At 44.6% G+C, this 22,661-nt stretch overlaps 1 protein-coding gene and 1 long non-coding RNA gene across 10 annotated transcripts in view; one reads left to right on the top strand and one right to left on the bottom strand.

The window, feature by feature from the left end:
- Positions 1 to 7,013, bottom strand: part of DPY19L3 (dpy-19 like C-mannosyltransferase 3) — a 79,928-nt gene extending 72,915 nt beyond the window's left edge. For 2 of the 6 annotated variants that reach the window (XM_054464665.2, XM_063657490.1), the window contains exons 1-3: positions 6,796 to 7,012; positions 4,336 to 4,475; positions 1,320 to 1,453 (exon numbers count right to left, since the gene is read on the bottom strand). In XM_054464665.2, the coding sequence (XP_054320640.1) occupies positions 1,320 to 1,453; positions 4,336 to 4,438 (237 nt within the window). In that variant the 5' untranslated portion in view covers positions 4,439 to 4,475; positions 6,796 to 7,012. Of the gene's footprint in view, positions 1 to 1,319; positions 1,454 to 4,335; positions 4,476 to 6,402; positions 6,764 to 6,795 lie in introns of those variants that run through there. The other 4 variants (XM_054464663.2, XM_063657492.1, XM_063657491.1 and 1 more) reach the window with 4 other exon arrangements.
- A 17-nt stretch (positions 7,014 to 7,030) lies between these two features.
- LOC129020398 (uncharacterized) lies at positions 7,031 to 22,553 on the top strand. 4 transcript variants are annotated; one of them, XR_010124886.1, is made up of 6 exons: positions 7,031 to 7,329; positions 8,262 to 8,428; positions 12,841 to 12,958; positions 20,692 to 20,834; positions 21,433 to 21,485; positions 22,274 to 22,553. It is a non-coding gene; the product is annotated as an uncharacterized LOC129020398 (long non-coding RNA). The 4 variants fall into 4 exon arrangements; XR_008495803.2 differs by adding an exon at positions 16,918 to 16,976 and having other exon boundaries at positions 20,692 to 21,485; XR_008495802.2 differs by lacking the exon at positions 21,433 to 21,485.
- The last annotated feature ends 108 nt before the right edge of the window (positions 22,554 to 22,661 follow it).

Here is a 22,661-nt window from a genome sequence, read left to right as displayed (position 1 = left end):
GCTGACCCTCCTGAAAATCTGATTAAAATTACAGTTCCTTTCCCTGGAAACATCATGGCTTCCCCATCGCCCTACACCCTGCAAAACCACTTGCACAGAGTATTAGATAGTCGTGAACATGCTGAGGACCCTCTGTGGAGCCACATTTAGACCCCATGATTTAAAGCAGTGGCTTTTTTATTTCCTTTTCTTTTTTTTTTTTTCCCTGTTGTAGCCAACAAGAAAAAAAAGGAAGTACCTTGTATACTGTGATGCAGTTTGTGCATACATATATATATATATATATAAATATAATTAAAAGTTTCACAAAACAATCCTCAACCCTACTAGATGTGATGGTATTCTCTTCTTTTTGATTTCATTAAGAAAAATGTTACTCATGACTTACTGCACTAATTTCACAATCTATAACTTGAAAAATACTAATTTAGAATAACTGCTAAATAAATGGAATAAGTTAATGAAAAAGAAAAAACTCATTTGATTATAAAAATTCTGGGCTGGGTGCTATGGCTCATTCTCATATTTTGGAACACCAGGGCAGTAGGATCGCTTGAGCCCAGGAGTTCGAGACCAGCATGGGCAACAAAGTGAGACCCTGTCTCTACAAAAAAATCAAAAAAAAGCTTGGCGAGGTGGTGCATGCCTGTGGTCCCAGTGACACAGGAAGCTTAGGCAGGATACTCAGTTGAGCCCAGGAGGTTGAGGCTGCAGTGACCCATGTTTGCACCACTGCATTCTAGCCTGGGTGCCAGAGCAATACCCTATCTCAAAAAATTAAAATGAAAAATAAAGATTCTGGCTGGGCGCAGTGGCTCACGCCTGTAATCCCAGCGCTTTGGGAGGCTGAGGCAGGCAGATCACAAGGTCAGGAGTTCGAGACCGGCCTGGTCAATATGCTGAAACCCCGTCTCTAGTAAAAATACAAAAATTAGCTGGGTGTAGTGGCACGCACCTATAGTCCCAGCTACTTGGGAGGCTAAGCCAGAAGAATCGCCTGAACCTGCGAGGCAGAGGTTGCAGTGAGCCAAGATTGCGCCACTGCATTCCAGCCTGGGTGACAGAGTGAGACTCCATCTCAAAAATAAATAAATAAAATAAATAAATAAATAAATAAATAAATAAATAAAAAGTTTAAAAAAGATTCTAATATGTTATTTTAAAATCATAAACACAAAAGTTTTTTCACTCTATAGTCCAACCTTTCTAGAGATTGGATTCTTTATGGCAAAACTGTGTTGCCTTGGTCATTCATCCACATGGCTTACTACTGGAGACCCCACTGAGTGAATCATACAATGGTCAAAGAAACTCCATACCTTAATATTAGAAAACCATAAATCATTTTCATGTAACGTGGCAAGGTAGACAGATGTAAGAAGTCCAATGCAAAGGGCAATGGTTCCACCAATTGTCAATGACAAAATCTTCCATAATCTTCTACTGGTACAACCTTTTGGAAAAATGGAACAGATAAATAACTAAGTCAGTAAAAAAATCAGAATGTAATAGTTCTACTTCAGATTATCAAGTAAGCTAAGTCTAGCTGCCTGTCACTGGGAAAGCTTTTCCTGTCTCCAGCGGAGGGTCCTTTCTGATTCCACAGACCTGTTTTCATTCTATTACAACCTTCACCCCATATCTAACTGTCCATGTGTCCGTTCTGCCAACTACAATGTGAGCTTCTTGAAGACAAATACATTATCTTATTCATGTTTAATACTGAGGGCCTCTGTCTGGCACAGCTTAACAACCAAAATTTAACTATGAAGTCTGTTAAATGGATGACTAAATGTGTTATGTGTCTAGGACATAATCGATCTTTTAGATAATCTAGGTACAATTGGTGGCTTATTCTTTAAAAGCTATTTTAAAAACTTGATTACCTAAAAAATAATTTTTGTTTTTTGAGACAGGATCTTGCTCTGTTGCCCAAGATGGAATGCAGTAGTGCAATCTCAGTTCATTGCAACCTCTGCCTCCTAGGCTCAAACAATTCCCCCACCTCAGCCTCCTGAGTAGCTAGGACTACAGGCACATGCCACCATGCCTGGCTAATTTTTGTATTTTTAGTAGATACAGGATTTCACCATGTTGGCCAGGCTGGTCTTGAACTCCTGACCTCAAGTGATCCACCCTCCTCAGCCTCCCAAAGTGCTGGGATTATAGGCATGAGCCACTGCGCCTGGCTGATTACCTGAAACTTTTTTTTAAAAACCCACAGGTTTTGCAGGAATGCTCTGGGGGGGAAAAACCCACAGAATAAATAATCCAACATAACTCAAGTTAAAGGACATATAAACTAAGGAAAATATGGATAGCACATATAAGAAAGCTTAAATACCCTTAACATAAGATGAATACTTTCAGGACAATTTATTTTATTTCAGGACAATTTATTGTCCTGTCAGGATGAACACTGCAGTAGGAAAAAGATTAAGGACGTGAACAGGCAATGTACAATAGAAAAAAGTGGCCAATAATAATAACAGACTGAAGATGTTTAAATTCATTAATGTTAAAGAAATGCAAATCAAAACTGTGAGTTATAGTTTTAAAAATCTTGGCCAATTTGACAGCTTTCAAAATGCTAATACTCTGTTTTGGTAAGGGTATAAAAAATAGACATCTTCAAACATTGCTGCTAGAAGAATAAATTGGTGCCTCTCTGGAATGCAACATAGCAGCAGCGAGTAAAAGCCACCAAAATGAGCATCCCGTTTGGCCAGTAATTCCAAATCCAGGCATGTACCCTGCTATGGTTTGACTATTTGGCCCCTCCAAATCTCATGATGAAATGTGATTTTCCCAATGTTGGAGGTGGGGCCTAATGAGAGGTGGTGTGGTGATGGAACCAGAGCCCTCATAAACGGCTTGGTAAGATTCTAGCAGTATACTGTTTTCATTCTGTTAGTCCTAGGGGAGCTGGTTGGTTAAAAAAGAGCCTGACATCCTGTGTTCCCTGGAAATTGCTTCTACTCTGGTCATGTAATCTCTACACACTGGCTCCCCTAAGCCTTCCGCCACGATTGGAAGCTTCCTGAGGTTTTACTAGAGGCAGATGCTGGTGCCATGCTTCTCATACAGTCTGCAGAACCCTGAGGCAAAGAAACTTCTTTTCTTTATAAATCACCCAGCCTCAAATATTCCTTTATAGCAACAGAAATGGACTCAGACATGCCCCAAGGAAATAAAGTTCTAAACAAACATATGGCCACAAGGAAATTGATCACAGTTCTGTCTGTATTAGCAAATGGTAAGAAAACCTTTTACTTCTATAGTGGCAGCTATAAAAATACTTTACATAGATGATATTTCAAAAATACGTTAACTGGCTTATGACATGTTCATAACATAATAAGAGAAAAATAGCAAGCTACAAAACAACATGTGGATCCCAATTTTGCACAACTGTATACGAATGCTTATGGGTATACATGTGCAGAATATGACATTAAGACAGCAAGACAGTGCCATTGGTGTTAGTTTCAGGATGGGAGTATATTTTTCTTTCTTTGCATTGTTTAAGGTGTTCAGAAAGTACTATTATCCAAAACGCATTACTTGCTAATGGCTGAGCCAGGTGGCATGACCTTCCATTACAGATTACTTTTGTTAAACTGTTTCCCTGAACTGCTTTACTAGCCTGGCTGGTAAGAATTAACATGGCTGTAAAATAATGTAAATTCTGTCAGATATCCAAAATGGTTAATGGGTATGAAGATTTGCATGTTAACTTTTAAAATCCTGACCATGCTTTAGTTACAAAAGCTACTCAGGAAGCAAGAAGTTGGTAATTAGTGCTATTTGATGCATCACTTAGCAAGTCTTTACCATTATACAAACAACTGACCAAGTTCTGATTACTTTTCCCACCAATAAAAGAAAAAAAAAAAGCAAATGAAAACTTCAGGAATTTGATTAATTATAAAGAATTTTTAAAAAATGTTGATCCAACTTTCACTACCTTAATGGAAACTCACCCAAGGTAAGGTTGCCTGGTGTAAATAGTATACACGACCAGAAAAATTAGAGATAGACTAAAATCTGGGGTGTGGGTGGGGGACTATTACTCTTAGAGAGTCAAAGGATGAGATTGGATGAACCGTAAGTTAACGAACAGACAGCTGACAAACACTTCTAATCAAAGCTCTTTCATCTTTTGTCAAATCATAATTGTAAAGTCAATCTAATCAAATTGCAATTAGAACATCAGGGTACTAGAACAAGTTTCAATTGTTAGGTCCCACCAAATTTTTATCCTATTGGAGAGTGACATTTTAATATGCAGAAATAAAAGCAACCCAAATTGCTGCTTTAGTTTAAATCACCTACCAGATGGCAATTTATTTTCCAACTTCACATTTTCTTCTTGGGCTGGAAAGTCTTCAGAAACTTCTGTGGCTCTTATTTCTCTTCTTTGCCGGATGGACATCATGATTGCAGACTTACATGCATTGTTCTCCCAATCACTCCTAGATAGCAATAAACAGGCCATCAACGTCAGTGCCTTCTCCCCAACACACCCCGTGCTCATCCATGCTGAAATGCCTTTACTTATGCCATTTTCCCTCTATTAGCATGCCCTCCCATCTTTTTTTTTTCTTTCCCCCAAGACAGGGTCTCACTGTCACTCAGGCTGGAGTGCAGTGGCACCATCACGGCTCACTGTAGCCTCTACTTGCACAGGCTCAGGTGATCCTCCCACCTCAGCCTCCCGAGTATCTGGACTATAGGCATGTGCTACCACACCTGGCTAATTATTTTTTGTAAAGATGGGGTGTCCCTATCTTGCTCAGGCTGGTACTGAACTCCTGGCCTCATGCGATCCTCCCTGCCTTGGCCTTCCAAAGTGCTAGGATTACATGCATGAGCCATCGTGCCCAGCCTGCCCTCGATCTTGCCATCTAAATCGTTGCTGGCCTTCAAAGTTACACTCAAAACACAATTCAAATATTTATTTAACTCAATCATATTTATTCATGAAGCATGTGCTCTACAGCAGGCCCTGCCAGGAGTCAGGAATACAGGTGAACAACACTAACGAGTCACTGCTTTTCTTCCAGAACATCTTGGGACATTCCAGTTCCGGCTGATCTTCTCCCTCCCTGAGCCATAGCAGTTACCATGCAATGCGTCACGTAATTACACAGTTGTATATTATTTTCTACTTCCATAGGCGGTAGTAGGTCTTCAGTACCTCCCACAGAAGTGGCCACGTGGGAGATACTCCATAGTAAATGTGTTGACAACCGGATTTTGAAGAATTAAAATATTGTTTTGTCTCAGGTACCTGAATTTTAACACCAGTGTTCTATAAAACAATTCACACTGGCAGCTTCAGGAATATGCCTCAGTGGTGATGACTGCGGGGGTGTGCCAATCAGGGCAGCTGCTATCCCAGGGAGCGTCGGTGGGAGTAACCGCGGGGAGCAGGAGCCTGGTTTGGCAGTAGCAAGTGGGAGGCGGGGGAGTGGTGGCAGTATGAGTAAGCGGGTTCCAGTCCTCCAGAACATCTTGCTTCACTCCTCTGAATAATGAACAGCCTCTTACTAATTATTTCTTAAATGTGACTAGTAGCCTGACATGATTGTTTCCACAGTTTATTAATTCCTAAGGGTAACTTGCTCTACAGAACAAACAACTAACATTATACAATTCATGTATTCATTCATACCAAGAAAAAAAAAAAAAAAAGGCAGGAAGCCAGATTTAAGTACTGTGCTTTCAAGCACTGGAAATGGAGAATCTGGAAGAGAGAGGGAGAAGAGGAGTGTTTAACAAAGTCCTACAGCCACAGATGGGCTTATCCCCCATGTGACCTCATCCTAGAGTCCTCCCTAAGTGGGAGAGGACTTTTTTAAACAATTCATATATTCTAATATGTTAAGGCAGAAAACCAACACATATTTAAGTACCAATTATGTGTCAGGCACTGCAACAGTCCCAAGAACTATGAAAAAAAGTTTCTCCACCAGATCAAAAGGAATGCCATCGTAAACAACTGAAAAGGGACCAGAAGCGATTCTTTATTAATAAGGACAACTAGTGCTGGCCGGGCGAGGCGGCTCATGTAATCCCAGCGCTTTGGGAGGTTGAGGCAGGAGGATGACTTCAGACCAAGAGTTTGAGACCAGCCTGGGCAACAGAGCGAGACCCTATCTATAAAATAAAATAAATAGGCGAGTGCGGTGGCGCATGCCTGTGGTCCCAGCTACTCCAGAGGCTGAGGTGGGAGAATCGCTTGAGCCCAAGAGTTCGAGGTTTCAGTGAGCCGTGACAGCGCCACTGCACTCCAGCCTGGGCGAGACAGCGAGACCCCTGTCTCTAAAAAATAAAAATAAAAAAGCCTAGCGCTCTAGTGAGCATCCCCTGGGCGAGGCAAGCACCGGGTCCGCTTACCTACGCGCCACGCCCCTGCACACCTGGCGTCCCCATCAGGTAGGTCTCCCAGGACAGGGGCAGCCGGGAAGTTCGGGCACGCGCCCCAGCTCTCCCAGGACCGCGAGCGGCCGCCAGGGCCGCAGCCCAGGCCCTGCCTCGCCGCACGGCCGACGAGCAGAAGCCGCTCCGCAAACTTGGTCCTTCCCGAGCCCAGCCCGGCCCGCGTCCCGGCAGACACTCCCGCGCTCCGCCCCTCCCTACGCCCCGACGCCGCGGCCGCGCCCCCCGACTGCGCCACGCGGCGGGGAGGGTCGGCCCCAGGGGCTCGGGGCTGTAGCCGTGGGTTCCGCCGGCGCCCGCCCGCCCTCTCGGGAGACCCTCGCCCGCGCGTCCCCGCGCGCCGCCACAGACCTGCGGCCTCAGCCGTCCTCACGCGCGGCTCCGGGAAGGGAAGGAGGCCGACGGGGCTAGGCGGGGGCGGGTCCGCGCCGCGGGTACAAGGAGGGCAGAACCGCCGAGGAGCTTCGTGGAAATGAGGGGCTGGGGGGCGTCGACAGCCCCGGGGAGGGGGCGCACCGGAGAGGCCGGGCGGCTGCCGACGCGCCCATAGGCCCCGGGAGCTGTTCGTCAACACGAGGCCCCGCCTCCTCCCGCGGTTCCCCGCCCCGTCTCGTGCGGCGCTGGCCGGAAGGAAGCGGCACACTTCCGCTTGCCTGGTCCGCCTTGAGTCCTGTCTGTTCCGGAGACTCTGAGGGCGGCCGCTGAGCCACAGTCGCGGGGAGTGGGGTGTGGATCCTGTGTTTGCGCACGCAGTCGCCGGTCGCCTCAGGCCAGAGCTAGAGATACGGCTCGGGATAGGAGGGCCCGGCGGCTCTGAGGAAGGTTCGCCTCGAGCCGCACGGCCGGGAGCAGCGGCTCCGCGGTGGTCCCCGGGGCTTGAGAGGGGTGAGGGCCTGGGAGCCCCTGAGGGCCTGATTTACGGAACTCCCCCTCCTTCCTCCTTCCTGCCGTTCCCTGCTCTGTGGCGGATGCGCAGGGATCGGTAGGGACGGCAGCAGTAGGGCCACTCGGGCCTGCCCCGCTTCCCGCGTTGCCCGGCCTGGCGCGCCGCCTCCGGGCCTTGGCAAAGCCCCAGCGCCCGATTGCCACTGACCAGTGCTTGGAAGTCCTTTACTGACTGCCCGTCGGCGTCCCGCAGAGAGGATTTTGCGTCTCCAAAGACGCCCCTCTTCCGAAAATAGGCTCCTCTGTGTTCTCAGTCGGGTATATTTTTCTGTTTCCAAACTAGATTGGCAGCCGTTTTTTGAGAGCAGGTACTGACTGTGCTTTATTTCTAGATACTTTTCTTAGTCACACCACGAAAAACACTAGATGGAACCTTTTTTAGAATTGTTTTTTACAGGTGAGGCTCTCAGTCTGTCGCCCAGGCTGGAGTGCAGTGGTGCTATCACGGCTCACTGCAACCTCGGCCTCCTGGGCGCAAGCGATCCTCCTGCCTCAGCCTCTCGAGTAGCTGGGACCACAGGCTCGCACTACTATGCCCGGCTAATTTTTAAATTTTTCGTAGAGACGGGGGTCTTGCTTTGTCGTCCAAGCTGGAGTGCAGTGGTGTGATCGTAGCTCACTGCAACCTTAGTCCCCTGCACCCGAGTGACCCTGCTTCCTCAGCCTCCTGAGTAGCTGAGATTCATTTTAATTTTTATAGTGATGCGGTCTCGTTGTGTTGACCAGTCTGGTCTAAAACTCCTGAGTTCAAGCAGGCCTCCTGCCTCAGCCTCTCAAAATGTTGGGATTACAGGCTTTAGCCACTGCAGCGGGCCCATCAAACGTTTTATTTGTCAGTACATAATTTACATGTTAATTGATTTTTGTTAAAGGAATGGCCATCTGGGACCTCCATCCGTGAAAAGGCGGCTCATTGGTCTGACTCCAACATTAAATTACTCCATCCAGGAAGCCTTTCCTAGTCACCTCTGCTGGAGATCGTCCTCCTTTGTGTGGCGGTTGTTAGTAAAGAGCACACATTCTGTGGAAAGATATTGAGGTATCTGCTGGATGGCTTTGATAGAAACAAATGTCAGCTGTTTTTTCAGATGGCATTTGTCTTGTTTCAGCCTGGTCATTGATAGCTTTTCTGTCGCCTGGCTTGAGGGCCAGGACTGTATGTTTATTTTTCACGTTAAGATGCCTTTATGTACATTTGTCTGCTTCATGAATACATAGCTGAATTGAGTCCCCCTTAAATAGGATTTCCTTCTTATTGTATAGGGTTTTTTTTTTTTTTCTCTCAAGTTGTTTCACTCTGGGGAAAATGTGACCATTGTGAAACATCATCGCTTAGTTAAAAAGAAAATAGAATTCAGCAGCGGCTGCTTGTTTTAATACTATGAAAGGACATTCCTAAGCAAGATGAAGCTTTGAGACTTTTCCTAAGTAGGACCTACTGCTGAGAGTAAGTCTTGGGGAGAATAAGCCAATTAAGAATGAGTCTTTGGTTCTGATAAAGTAACCATGGAGGTGATTGATAATGAGTGTAGGTCCTTGCTCACACTTCTGGCCATATGAGCCAGGAGCCAGGGAGGGACTGTAAAAGGAATGGGCTCCTGTAATGGACTGTGACTGCAGTGGTGGTGTATAGGAAGACTTCTGGTTTGCAGTAGGTTTAGAAGCCTAAATAGTCTCCCTGGTTGTCTCTGCCAGGGCCGCAAATAGTTGTGCTGTGCATCTCAAAAGTATGGTCTGGGGATCTGCAGCGTCACTGTCACCATCACTTGGGAGGTTGTTAAGAAATGCATGTTATCAGGTCCTACCCCATGCCTACTCAATTTAGAATCTGTAGGGCTAGGGGACCACTAATCTTTAAGAAGTTGATATGGTTAGGCTTTATGTCTGCACTCACATCTCATCTTGAATTGTAATTCCCATAATCCCCACCTTTCAAGGGAGAGACCAGGTGGAGGTAATTGAATTACGGAGGCAGCTTGCCCCATGCTGTTCTCATGATAGTGAGTTGTCACAAGATGTGATGGTTTTATAAGGGGCTCTTGCCTCTTCGCTCAGCACTTCTGCTTCCTGCCTCCTTGTGAGGAAAGTGCCTTGCTTCCCCCTTTGCCTTCTGCCATGATTGTAAGTTTTCTGAGGCTTCCCCAGCCATGCTGAACTGTGAGTCAATTAAACTTCTTTCCTTTATAAATTACCCACTCTTGGGCATTCATTATAGCAGTATTCTTTATAGCAGTATGTATAGCTGTATGGACTAATACAGAAGTTTTCCAGATAATTCTGTGCTCAGAAAAGTTTGGGAACCACAGCAGAATCTTGTTACTCAACATGTGGTCTGTCGGCTGTGCAGCATGGGCATCACCTGGGGTCTTCTGAGAAAAGCCGGGTCTCAGGTCCTACCCAAGACCTGTGTAGCCAAAATCTGCATTTTAATATGACCCCCAGGTCATTTATATGTACATCACACTTTGAGAAGCACTGCACCAGAAGTCTTTTTAACACTGTTCATTACATCCTTCCCATGGAAGTATCTTGTCTTGGGATCCCGAGGGTGTGAGTTCTTTTGTCTTACTTGCTTTTTCTTGTCTGATATACGATGTTCATTTTTTAAATTTTATTTATTTTAACTTTTTGAGGTAGAGTCTAACTTTGTTACCCAGGCTGGTGTGCAGTGGGGCGATCTCGGCTCACTGCAACCTCCGTCTCCCAGATTGAAGCGATTCTCCTGTCTCAGCCTCCTGAGTAGCTGGCATCACAGGTGCTGGCCACCACGCCCGGTTAATTTTTGTATTTTTAGTAGAGACAGGGCTTCACCATGTTGGCCAGGCTGGTCTCAAACTTCTGATCTCAAGTCATCCACCTGCCTTGGCCTCCCAAAGTGCTGGGATTACAGGTGTCAGCCACCGTGCCCAGCCTAGTGTTCATTTTTCAATTGTTTGACTTAGTATAAACACTCTCCATCATTCCTGCCTTCTGTGACAACAGACTGTGCGTGTTTCTTCTGTCTACCTTTCAGGCATTCCTTTCAAGTTTCATGCAGCTATTCCTCCTCCCTCCTCCCTTCTCTTTCTCTTCTTTCTTCTTTTCTTCTTTCTTCCTCTTCCTTCTTCTTCTTCCTCTTCCTCCTGTTCCTCCTCCTCCTCCTCCTTCTTTCTTCTTTCTTCTTCTTCTCCTCCTCCCTTCTCCCTTTTTGGAAAGAGGACTTGCTGTGTCATCCAGCCTGGAGTGCAGTGGCTGAATCATGGCTCAGTGCAGCCTTGCTCTCAAAGGCTCAAGCAATCCTCCCATCTCATCTTCCAGAGTAGCTAGGTTACAGGCATGCACCACCATGCCTGACTATTTTTTTAAAATTTTTTTGTAAAGATTGGGGGTGGCAGGGGGTCTCTGTGTTGCCCAGGCTGGTCTCAAACTCCTGGGCTGAAGCGATCCTGTTGCCTCAGCCTTCCAAAGTGTTGGGATTACAGGCATGAGCCACCATGCCTGGCCTCCTCTTTCTCTTAAAAATCAATGATTCTGTGGTCCGTGGATCTGATTTCCACTGATCCTCTGATAACTCCTGTTTTTATGTCCAGGTGTATCTCCTGATCTCCAGGTGCCATATGTCCACCGCCTATTGGACATTTCCATGTGTGCAAACACCTCAAACTCAACATGTTAAACCTTTTTCTAATCCCCACACTTGCTGTTCCTTCCGTGTGTTCCATTTGCCTTATTGCTCAAATCAAGAGCCTAGAAGCCATCCTTGATTCTTCTCTATTGTGTAATCCACATATCCAGTCATCCATTGAGTCCTGTTGGCATTTATCTCGTAAATACCTCAGATCTTGTTCACTTTGCTCATCTCTGTTGCCACCACCGTAGTCCATTTACCTCTATGTAATAACCATAGTGATCTTAATAAAATATAAATCCCTTGGAGGCGTTTTGGCTTTATTATAAAAATTAAGCTCCATAACACAGTTTGTAAGGACTGCCACGAATCAGGCTCTGTTTCCCTCTCCAACCTCTCCTTCACTTTCTATTCACATAAACCTCTGTCAGAGGTTTGTCACGTGGCTTATAAAAAGTCTTAAAGCCTCTTTACTTGACTAGGTACTCTTCAGCCTTTAGACCTCAGCTTACACGATCCGTGCTGCCTCATGTTTATACTCATCAGTATCCGGTCCCACAGAATCGTGGTTTTTCTTCGTGAACAACAGCATACCGTGGAAGTGACAGTGTGGGACTTCTGAGGCTAAGTCATAACAGACATCCTAGTTTCAGCCTCAGCCTCTCTTGGATTGCGCACTTAGCGGGGATGCCAGCCACCGTGTAGTGAGGACACGCAAACCACCTGCAGAGAAGGCCACGTAGGCAACAGCCTGCGCCACCTTGGCAGCCGTGGGAGTGAGCCATCTTGGAAATATTAGGTTGGTGCGAAATTAAAAGTAATGGCAAAAACCATGATTACTTTTGCACCAACCTAATAGATTGGCCAGCTGCAGGTCAGCCTTCAGATGGCGGCATAAGAGACCTTGGGCCAGAAGTGCCCATCTGTGCCACTCCCAAGTATTTGACACACAGAGACTGTGAGGATAATAAATGTACATTGTAGTTTTAAGCCACTAAGTTTTGGGGGTAATTTTGTACAATGATAGGTAACCAATACAATATCTACCATATGTATGTGTTACGATTTATTTATTCCCATCTAGTTGGACGTCTAGGTTGTTTCTAGTTTTATGCTATTTCAGGGAAGCTGTAAGAACATACTTATATTTATGTAACTCTTTAGGATGTATTTCTGGAAACAGGGTTGTTAGAATTCATATTCTTTTTTTTTTTTTGAGACAGAGTCTCACTCTGTCGCCCAGGCTAGAGTGCAGTGGCGCAATCCTGTCTCACAGCAACCTCTGCCTCCCAGGTTCAAGCGATTCTCCTGCCTCAGCCTCCCGAGAAGCTTGGATTACAGGCACCCGCCACCATGCTGGGCTAATTTTTGTTTTTTAGTAGAGATGGGATTTCACCATGTTGGCTAGGCTGGTCTTGAACTCCTGACCTCAAGTGATCCACCCGCCTTGGCCTCCCAAAGTGCTGGGATTACAGTTGTGAGCCACCATGCCCAGCCCTAGAACTCATATTCTAAATTGTCATAAACATTGGCAAACTACATTCCAAAAAGGTTAAAGATTCTATTGTTTTTCTTTTCCACCAGTGGGTATTATGACACTTATTTCTCCATGCCCTTGCCAACAATTAGTTTTTTAAAGCTTTGCCTATCTTAGGTGACAAATAATACATGATTAGTGTGCATTCTTTATTAGTGAGGTGAAGACAATATATCAGGAGTTTATTGGCTATTTGCATTTCTTTTGTATAATTTGTCTTTTTGTGTTCTTTCACCATCTATTTAATCTTGCTATGACGGGATTATTTATAGATTATGGGTTTTTTTTGTTTTTGTTTTCGAGACAGGGTCTTGCTCTGTTGCCCAGACTGGAGTGCCATCGCGCCATCTCAGCTCACTGCAGATTCAACCTTCTGGGCTCACGAAATCCTCTCATCTCAACCTCCTGAGTAGCTGGGACCACAGGTGTGTGCCTGGCTAATTTAAAACAATTTTTTTTTGTAGAGATGGGGTTTTGCCATGTTGCCCAGGCTAGTCTTGAACCCCTGAGCTCAAGGGATCTGCCCACCTCGGCCTCCCAAAGTGCTGGGATTACAGGTGTGAGCCACTGCGCCTGGCCTATTATGGGTATTTATTAATCTGTTGTCATATATGCTGCAGATAGTTTCTCATTATTGTGTATCTGGTATGATGTCTTTTGCTATGCAGGGATTTTCCATTTTTATATTGTCAAATTTCTTTTATACCTTCTGGGTTTTTCCATCATGCTTAGAAAAACCTTCCCCATCTCAAGATTGTAAATGTTTTTTAATTCTTTCTGCTAGTATTTAAAAATATTATAACTTTTTAATTATGGTGTGAGAGAGACTTGACAATTTTTTTTAAATTAGATAGTTGATTATTTCACCATCATCCTTACTCTACTGATTTAAATTACCTGTACCACATACTGAATTCCCATATGTATATGGCTTATTTATAAGCTCACTCTTTTTTTTTTTTTTGGAAACAGGGTCTTGCCCTGTGGCCCAGGCTGGAGTGCAGTGGCATGATCTCAGCTCACTGCAACTTCCACCTCCCGAGCTCAAGCAGTTCTCCCACCTCCGCCTCCCAAGTAGCTGGGACTATAGGTGGGACTATAGCCACCACGCCTGGCTAATTTTTGTATTATAAGATGACACTTATGTTTAAATGATTTTAAAAAGGAATTAGTTTTGAAACAGTTCTACATGTTTTTAATTATTTTATAGAATGTTTTCATATTGAGAGGGCAATTGACCCTTCATTACACTTCTTTTAACCACATATTTTGGCAATTTCTGCATATTTATTTGCTCAGATAAACTTTATAATCATTTACCAAGTTCTAAAACAGAATCCATGGAAATTTTTACTAGAATTATATAAAGTGTTTAGAAATGTTTGGGAGAAATGAAATATTTACAATGCTGAGTATTCCCTTACAGAAACATGTATGGGGCAGTTTGGTATACTACATATATTTTTTTCCAACAGTACTTTTATCCAATTTAGTTGACTTTTCAAGTGTCTTGGTAAAAGTCAATGCAATGGTCACCAAACTTCTTTTATTTATTTATTTATTTATTGAGACAGGGTTTCACTCTGTTTCCCAAACGGGAGTGCAGTGGCACGATCTCGGCTCTCTGTAGCCTTGACCTCCTGGGTTCCAGTGATTCTCATGCCTCAGCCTCCTGAGTAGCTGGGACTACAGGCGTGTGCCACCACGCCTGACTAATTTTTGTACTTCAAGTAGAGATGGGGCTTCACCATGTTGGCCAGGCTGGTCTTGAGCTCCTAGCTTCAAGTGATCTGCCTGCCTTGGTCTCCCCAAAGTGCTGGGATTACAGACGTGAGCCAGTGCGCCCAGCCTCCAAACTTTTATCAGAAAAAAATTTTGTCTTCTCTTTCTGTATACATATAAACATTTTTTTTTGTTTTAAATGAGGCATGGTCTCGCCATGTTGCCCAGGCTAGACTTGAACTTTTGAGCTCAAGTGATCCTCCAGCCTTGGCCTACAAAAATGTTGGGATTACAGGCATGAGGCACCACACCCAGCCCATATAAACATATTTTTAAGCAAAGTGACTACACGTGGAAATCCTAGTGTTTTCTGCATACATCCCATTGGATTGTTTTACACACACTGTATATGACTCATGTCAGAGACCACAGAGGTGGGGTCTGTCTATGGCAGTCCTCTGAGATTGGCTTAGCACGCGTGGGTCTTAGGGAACCCAGGCCGAGTGCCAGGGATGAGCTTCCTCTATGCTTGCATCATTCCAGAGTCCCACAGTCACTGACATCACATTGGATTCCTCTTTCCCTCCTTTAAAATGTTTGTCAATAGATGGCTTCTTCTCTGTGAGTCTTCATGTGGCCGGCCAGGTCTCACTAATGCAGGCCTCCATAACAACCGTTTCAGTCCTGACTGAGTGGTGAAGTTAAATATTAAAAGCTGATAGAGCTAGTGCCCTATACAAAGGCTGGAATGTAACAAAAGCCCACGAAGAGTTTTGCGCTGGCCTTTCCTGGGCCTTGAAGCATGACAAGATAACGAGGAATTCTCCACAGGACCCGTTTGGGATTATACAAGTTTTATTGGGGGTCTGAAGAAACTCCCCAGGCCTCCACAGACAAGTTTATTGGGGTCTGAAGGAACTCCCCAAACCGTGATTTAGCAGAAAACAAGATAAGGATAATCACCTCAGCACCTGGACCCATTCAGATTAAATAAATTTACTGAGGCTCCAGGGGAAGGTCTTCAGGACTCAGATCTTAGTTAGAAATCAGAAAAAGTCTACCACTTATGTCTTTAGGTGAATGCACACTTACACACAGACATATAGCTTAGAAGGTATATAAGCTCTGGAACACTGTGATTTTGAGTTGGTCTGGGGATAATTTCTAGGCCTTCTCCCTGTACCCAGTTACAGAAATAAACTCCCTCCTTTCCCAGTTCATCTGCATCTCATTATTGGGCCGTGAGAATAAGCAGCCTGAGCCTCGATTTGGTCTGGGAACATTCAGAAAAAGCATTGTGAAATATTGTTTGTGTTTTTTCTCTTCCCTTGTTCAACTTTATATTACTAGATTTGTAGTGCTTTAAAATAGTGAAATTTTTAGACAGATTAGCATAGGTGCACAAATCCAAGGATTCTATAAAATGTAAAGTTCACAAAGTATTTACATATGGAATTTTTTGTTTCATTTTCTTTTAAATTATTATTGTTACTATTTTTGAGACAGAGTTTCGCTCTTGTCACCCATTGCACTCTTGTCATCAGACTGAGTGCAATGATGCGATCTCAGCTCACTGCAACCTCCATCTCCTGAGTTCAAGTGATTCTCCTGCCTTGGCCTCCCAAGTAGCTGGGATTACAGGCATGCACCACCATGCCTCACTAACTTTTCTGTGTTTTTATTAGAGACAAGGTTTCACCGTGTTGGCCAGGCTAGTCCCAAACTCCTGACCACAGGTGATCCACGCACTTTGGCCTCCCAAAGTGTTGAGATTACAGGTGTGAGCCACTGCACCTGGTCAATTTTTAATAGAGGTGGGGTTTCAGTATGTTGCCCAGGTTGGTCTCAAACTTCTGGCCTCAAGCAATCCTCCTGCCTTGGCATCCCACAGCACTGGTATCACAGGGGTGAGTCACTGTGTCTGGCCTCATTTTCTTCTTTAACACCTGCTTCTCTGCTTACCTCTACTTGTCTGTACTTTTTTCATTTCCATGGTTACCACCTACACTTTTTTCCATTTCCATGGTTAGAATAACTGTTGTGTATTTTTGAATGAGGACACGAATAGGTAAGGTATTCAGTTAAAGCAGATGATGATGTTTTATTGCATAAGCTTTTGCCACATGTGCTGATTCTCTAGATGTTAGTCCGAGAATCAGTGTCCTTGGCTGGTCCTTCTGGTTTGTTTCCTTGGACTGCTGTAATGTCATTTCCTGCAAAACAGGCATGTACACATGTGTCCACAAATCTCAGCAGCAGATTTTTCCCACTAATAGATGCCAAGGCGTATTGTCAGGCCTGGGACTTTTTTTTTTTTCCTGTTGTAAGCAGGACTTTCAGCCAGAAAAGGATGTGTTTCTAACACTCTCGAATTCAGACATTTTATCATGCCTTAAATTGTGGCTAATCTAGTGCAGGGCTGGATTTTCACTAACACTTATCAAGTGCTCCCCACAAACCTTCCTGAGTCAACTGGTGGACAGAGATGAGATAACCCAAAGGACTCCTTATGCATAAAGTCCACAGGTTTGATTGCAACTGTCCAGGTCCAAAAGCTCTGAGATGGAAACTATCCCAACAGTCTAGCTGTATTGAGTTGATTTTGTTGTACTTTAGTGATTCTCCACGTGATGGAGGTAACAAATCCAGCCTCCTTTCACAGGTTTCTCATCACAATCTCTTGACCCTTTTGGATGTTCAATCAAGATACCAGGAAATGAGGTTTGAAATAAATAGCTTTTCCTGTAACTATCTTCATTAAACCAGTTCATTTAAATACAAGGGTGAATTCCCTATGGCATTATGACCCCCCAGTGGGAAAAACTGGTCCCTGGGGGTTGAAAAAAATTACTATTTTTATGTATAAAGCATAGATAGACAGACTTGGCGCGGTGGCTCATGCCTGTAATCCAGCACTTTGGGAGGCCGAGGTGGGCAGATCACCTGTGGTCAGGAGTTAGAGACCACCCTGGTCAACATGGCAAAACCCCGTCTCTATTAAAAATGCAAAAATTATCCAGGTGTAGTGGCACGTGCCTGTAGATGCAGCTACTCAGGAGGCTGAGGCAAGAGAGTCGCTTAAACCTGGAGGCGGAGGTTGCGGTGAGCCAATATCATGCCACTGCACTCCAGCCTGGGTGACAGAGCAAGACTCCGTCCCAAAATAAAGAAAAAAAGAAAAAGCATAGATACACTTACGGTACCTAGAGAGATAAACAATACAGTAGTTCTGTGTCATGGGTGGGGAAATTGATTGGGAAAAATGCCTTGAAGGGCTTAGGAGGATGGTAATGAAATGAAGGTGGGAACACCGATATATAGACTAGGGTTTGGTGGTTGGATCCTTGCAGAATTCTGGTGATTTACTTTTCCCTTTAGTGTATTTCTCTATATGTAAATGGTGGGGCAGACTGGAAATAAGAGCTGAGAGTTCAGTATTGACCCAAAAGACAGTGGCTGAAGTGATGTTTATTTCTGTCATGTAAGCAGTCTGGTTCCACAATGTCAGGGACCCAGGGTCCTTCCAACAAAAGTGTCACAGTTGGTTTTTAAAAAATTTTTCTTTTGTGGCAAAAACATAAAATTTACCTTCTTAACTTTTTTTTTTTTTTTTTTTTTTGAGACAAGGTCTTGCTCTGTTGCCCAGGCTGTGATCTCGGCTCACTGAAGCCTCCACCTCCTGGGTTCAAGTGATTCTTGTGCCTCAGCCTCCCGAGTATCTGAGATTACAGACACCCGCCACCACATCTGGCTAATTTTTGTATTTTTAGTAGAGATGGGGTTTCACCATGTTGGCCAGGCTGGTCTCAAACTCCTGACCTCAAGTGATCTGTCCGCCTTGGCCTCCCAAAGTGCTGGGATTGCCACTGCGCCTTCCTGATCTTAACTATTTGTAAATGTCCAGTTCAGTGGTATTACATTCATAATGTCGTGCAACCATCACCACCATATACCTCCAAAACTCTTCATCTTCTAAGACTGAAACTCTGTGCCCATTAGACCACCATACTGTTTCCACAGTGATTGTACCATTTTACATTCTCACCAGTGGTGCACAAGGGTACCAGTGTCTCCACATCTTTACCAACACTTTCTTATTTTCTGCTTTGTTATGTTTTGATAGTAGTCACCCTAATGGGTATGAGGTGGTATCTCATTGCAGTTTTGATTTCCATTTCCCTAATGATTAGTGATGTTGAGCATCTTCCCATGTACTTGTTGGCCATCTGTAGATCTTCTTTAGAGAAATGTCTGTTCAAGTCCTTTGCCCGTTTTTGAACTGGGTTTTGTTGTTGAGTTTTAGTTCTGTCCTGTGCTTGTTCTCATAGTCAGTGATCATAACATTTACATAACAGGTGGCAGAACAGAGAAAGAAGGGGAGGTGGAACTCCCCTTAATTTTGAGGGCACACCCAGAAGTTTCTTTCATTTCTTTTGGGGGTAACTTCAGCTGATGTATTCTATTGTTTTATGAAACAAAACAATTTTATATTTGCATTACAATATGTTTAGAGAAAAAGATAGCCATCAAATACAGTGAATGTTTCAAGGACAACTGGTATATTTTCTCAGCCAGCTTTGAACTCTGTGATCCTAGATTCATTTAATCTCTTTTTTAAAAAAATATTTTTTATTTTTATTTTTAGAGATAGTATCTCACTCTGTTGCCCAGGCTGGAGTGCAGTGGTGCAATTACAGCTCATTGTAGCTTCGACCTTCTGGGCTCAAGCAATCCTCCCACCTCAGCCTCCTGAGTAGTTGGGGGTGTTACTTGGAAGAGCAGAGTCCTCAGTTCTTAGTCTTCCTTGGGAGAAGGAATTTGGCCAAGAGACAGTTTAGCCAAAAAAGAGAGAATTGATTGAAGGAAAATAGAGAGCAGAGAGTTTATTTAGAGAGACAGAATACTCTGAAAGATGAGGCAGAGCCAGCTGCGGAGACAGAATGAGCCAGCAGCCACCCCGAGAGTTCTGTGGTGGGTTTTAATGATGTCAGATTTTTTCTGGAAGTTCCCACCTCTCTTAAGTCCCTGCCTTTTTTCTTTGTCTAGTTTCCCTGCTTCTGCCTTAAGTCCCTGCCTTTATCCCTGCCGCATTCCCTCCCAGGCTCACGGGACCCTCTCTTACTACTAGTTGGTGGGTATGTGTGGCCAGTGTTGGGTATGAACTCTACCAAATGGCTGCATTGCTCATTGCCACCACCCCAGGAGGGTTGTATGGAGGTCAGATCTATATTTATTGCACCTGGTATCTCTTAGGAATTTCTCCTTTGCCCTCTTTCCCTCCTTATCAGCACACGGCTAGCGACATTCTGAGAGGTTAATTGAAGAGTGGGTGATTACTAGGAGTCTTAAGGGGCGTTCCTTTCTGCATAGGTATTTCCCCTCCTCCTTGCTCACACTGGACTCATTGCCCACCCCCTCCAGCATTAGAGATGTTAATAATTAGCAAATTTTGGGTGGTCCCTAGGCATGAGGCTTCCCAGACCTCCCTTTTCTCAGGGGCTCATCCTCCTGCTCATGTCTAGCTGTTTGCCTACTGTAACAGGACTACAGGCGTGTGTCACCACACCCGGCTAATGTTTGTATTTTTTTGTAGAGTTGGGGTTTCACCATGTCGCCCAGGCTGGTCTTGAACTCCTGGCCTCAAGTGATTCTCCCTCCTTGGCCTCCCAAAGTACTGCGATTACAGGCATGAGACATTGTGCCTGGCATGATCTCTTCAGAAGTTTCATGTATCACTACTCATATCCCATGAACCATAACTTGGTCACATGGCTTCATGTAGCTACAAGGAAGCCTGGGAAATACAGCCTCCCTGGACAGCTTTGTGCCCAGCTAAAAATTCTGTGATCATAGAAGAATGGATGTTGAGGAAACAACTGGCAGTACCTGCCGTTACTCATGTGAAGAGTACATTGTTTTGAAGGTTAAGGTTGATGTGTATTGCGTCAGGCACACCATTAGTCCCTCCCTCCCTCCCTCCATCTTTCCCTTCCTTCCTTTCCTTCCTCCCTCCTCTTCTTCCCCTCCTTCCTCCCCTTCCTCCCCTCCTCCCTCCCCTTCCTCCCCTTCCTCCCTCCTTCCTTTTCTTTCTTCTTGCTCGTCTTTTTCTCTTTCTTCCTCCCTCCCTCCCTTTCCCTCTTTTTTCTTTCTCTTTTCTTTCTTTTCTTTTTCCTTTTCTTTCCCTTCCCTTCCCCTCCCCTCCCCTCCTTCCTTCCTTCCTCTCCCTCCCCCTTCTTTCCTCCATGCCTCCCTTCCTCCCTCCCTTTCCTTTTTTTTTTTCTCTTTCTCTTTCTCTTTTTCTTTCATCTTGCTCTATCACCCAGGGTGGTGTGTAGTGGTGCAATCACAGTTCACTACAGGCTCAAACGATCCTCCCCTCAGCCTCCCAAGTAACTGGGACTACACCAGGCTAATTTTTTAATTTTTATTTTTGTAGAGATGTGGTTTCACCTGTTGACCAGGCTGGTATCGAACTCCAGGCCTCAAGCAATCCTCCTGCCTTTGCCTCCCAAAATGCTGGGATTACAGTGAGCCACTGTACTTGGCCTGATGTCTTCTTGAATTTCAAAAACTCTTACGGTACTTAATACAATGTATAGGTGCAGCTGACTTGCCTGTTTACAGTAGATAGATATTACTGTTTTAGGGTTTTAATTAGCTATCATGTCCTTTGTATCTCATGTCCATTTGTATTCTTGTTAGTTTTGTAAGGTATAACCTAGTTAGGAATATGGCTATTGTTCCACTTTATCTTTTTTGTTGAGACAGAATCTTATGCACTCTGTCGCCCAGGCTGGAGTGCAGCGGTGCAATCCTGGCTGACTGCAACCTCCGCCTCTTGAGTTTAAGCAATTCTCCTGCCTCAGCCTCCCGAGTAGCTGGGATTACAGGTGCCCACCACCATGCCTGGCTAATTTTTGTATTTTTAGTAGGGATGGGGTTTCACCATGTTAGCCAGACTGGTCTGAAACTCCTGACCTCAAATGGTCCACGCGCCTTGGCCTCCCAAAGTGCTGGGATTACAGGTGTGAGCCACTGTGCCATGCCTTGTTCCACTTTATCTTTCAAGAGTAAGTTTCATCAATGGATTATGGTTAAAGACAAGTGCTGATTTGGTTTTCCTACCTGATCGTGAGGCCACTCGATAGAACTAGTAAGCTATGCCTTGGGCCTGCAGGATGGCACCTGACTTGAAGATGGCACCTGACTAGCATTTGGACTGGTTTGCAGGTATACTTTTATTTTTATTTACTTTTTATTTTTTGAGATGGAGCGTCGCTCCTGTTGCCTAGGCTGGAGGGTAGTGGCGCAAGCTTGGCTCGCTGCAACCTCTGCCTCCTGGGTTCAAATGATTCTCCTGTCTCAGCCTTCCGAGTAGCTGGGATTAGAGGTGCATGCTACCACGCCCGGCGATTCCTCAAAGATCTAGAACCAGAAATACCATTTGATGCAGCAGTACCCATTACTGGGTATATACCCAATGGAATATAAATCATTCTATCACAAAGATACATGCATGTGTATGTTCATTGCAGAACTATTCACAATAGCAAAGACATGAAATCAATCCAAATGCCCATCAATGATAGACTGAGTAAAGAAAATGTGGTACATATACACCATGGAATACGATACAGACATAAAGAGGAACAAGATTATGTCCTTTGCAGGGACATGGATGAAGCTGGAAGCCATTATCCTCAGCAAACTAGCGCAGGAACAGAAAACCATACACCACATGTTCTCACTTATAAGTGGGAGCTGATCAGTGAGGACACACAGACACCGGGAGGGGAACAACACACACTGGGGCCTGTGGTGGGGTGGGGCGGGAGGAGGGAGAGCATCAGGATAGCTAATGCATGCAGGGCTTAATACCTAGGTGATGGGCTGATAGGTACAGCAAACCACCATGGCACATGTTTACCTGTGTAACAAGCCTACACATCCTGCACATGTACCCTGGAACTTTAAAAAAACAACTGTCAGTACACTGAAGCTTTTGTCTGCATTTGCAGGCTGAGCACAGGGTTGCTCCAGGTGGGCCCAAATGCTGAAGAGCCTCACGTTAGAGTTTTTCACCTCTGCGGTGCGACTGTGGTGGACTCCAATATCATCATTCCAGGGAGGCATAGCCGCACCAACTGTGTTCCCAGGTTTCACATGGAGAAGAGTTTTAGAAAATGCAGATAGCCTTGAAACCACTGGTTTCCTACCACTGTTTATTTCAGCATAACTTTGTGTGGAATGCTAGCTCTGGAAGAGCAGAAATAAATACAGCTTAAGCTTTGAACCATATCCTGCTGTACTTTTTCTCATAAGCCGGAAATAGAATTTTCTAACACCGTTTGTGGTTGGAAATACTGAATTTAAATGGGACTGCAGATATAAACAAAAAGAACAAGA

The sequence above is a fragment of the Pongo pygmaeus genome, chromosome 20, assembly GCF_028885625.2.
Source record: "Pongo pygmaeus isolate AG05252 chromosome 20, NHGRI_mPonPyg2-v2.0_pri, whole genome shotgun sequence".
Classification (NCBI taxonomy): Eukaryota; Metazoa; Chordata; class Mammalia; order Primates; family Hominidae; genus Pongo; species Pongo pygmaeus.
Note: the sequence above shows the minus strand (reverse complement) of the source record. Positions and strands in the feature narration are given on the sequence as shown.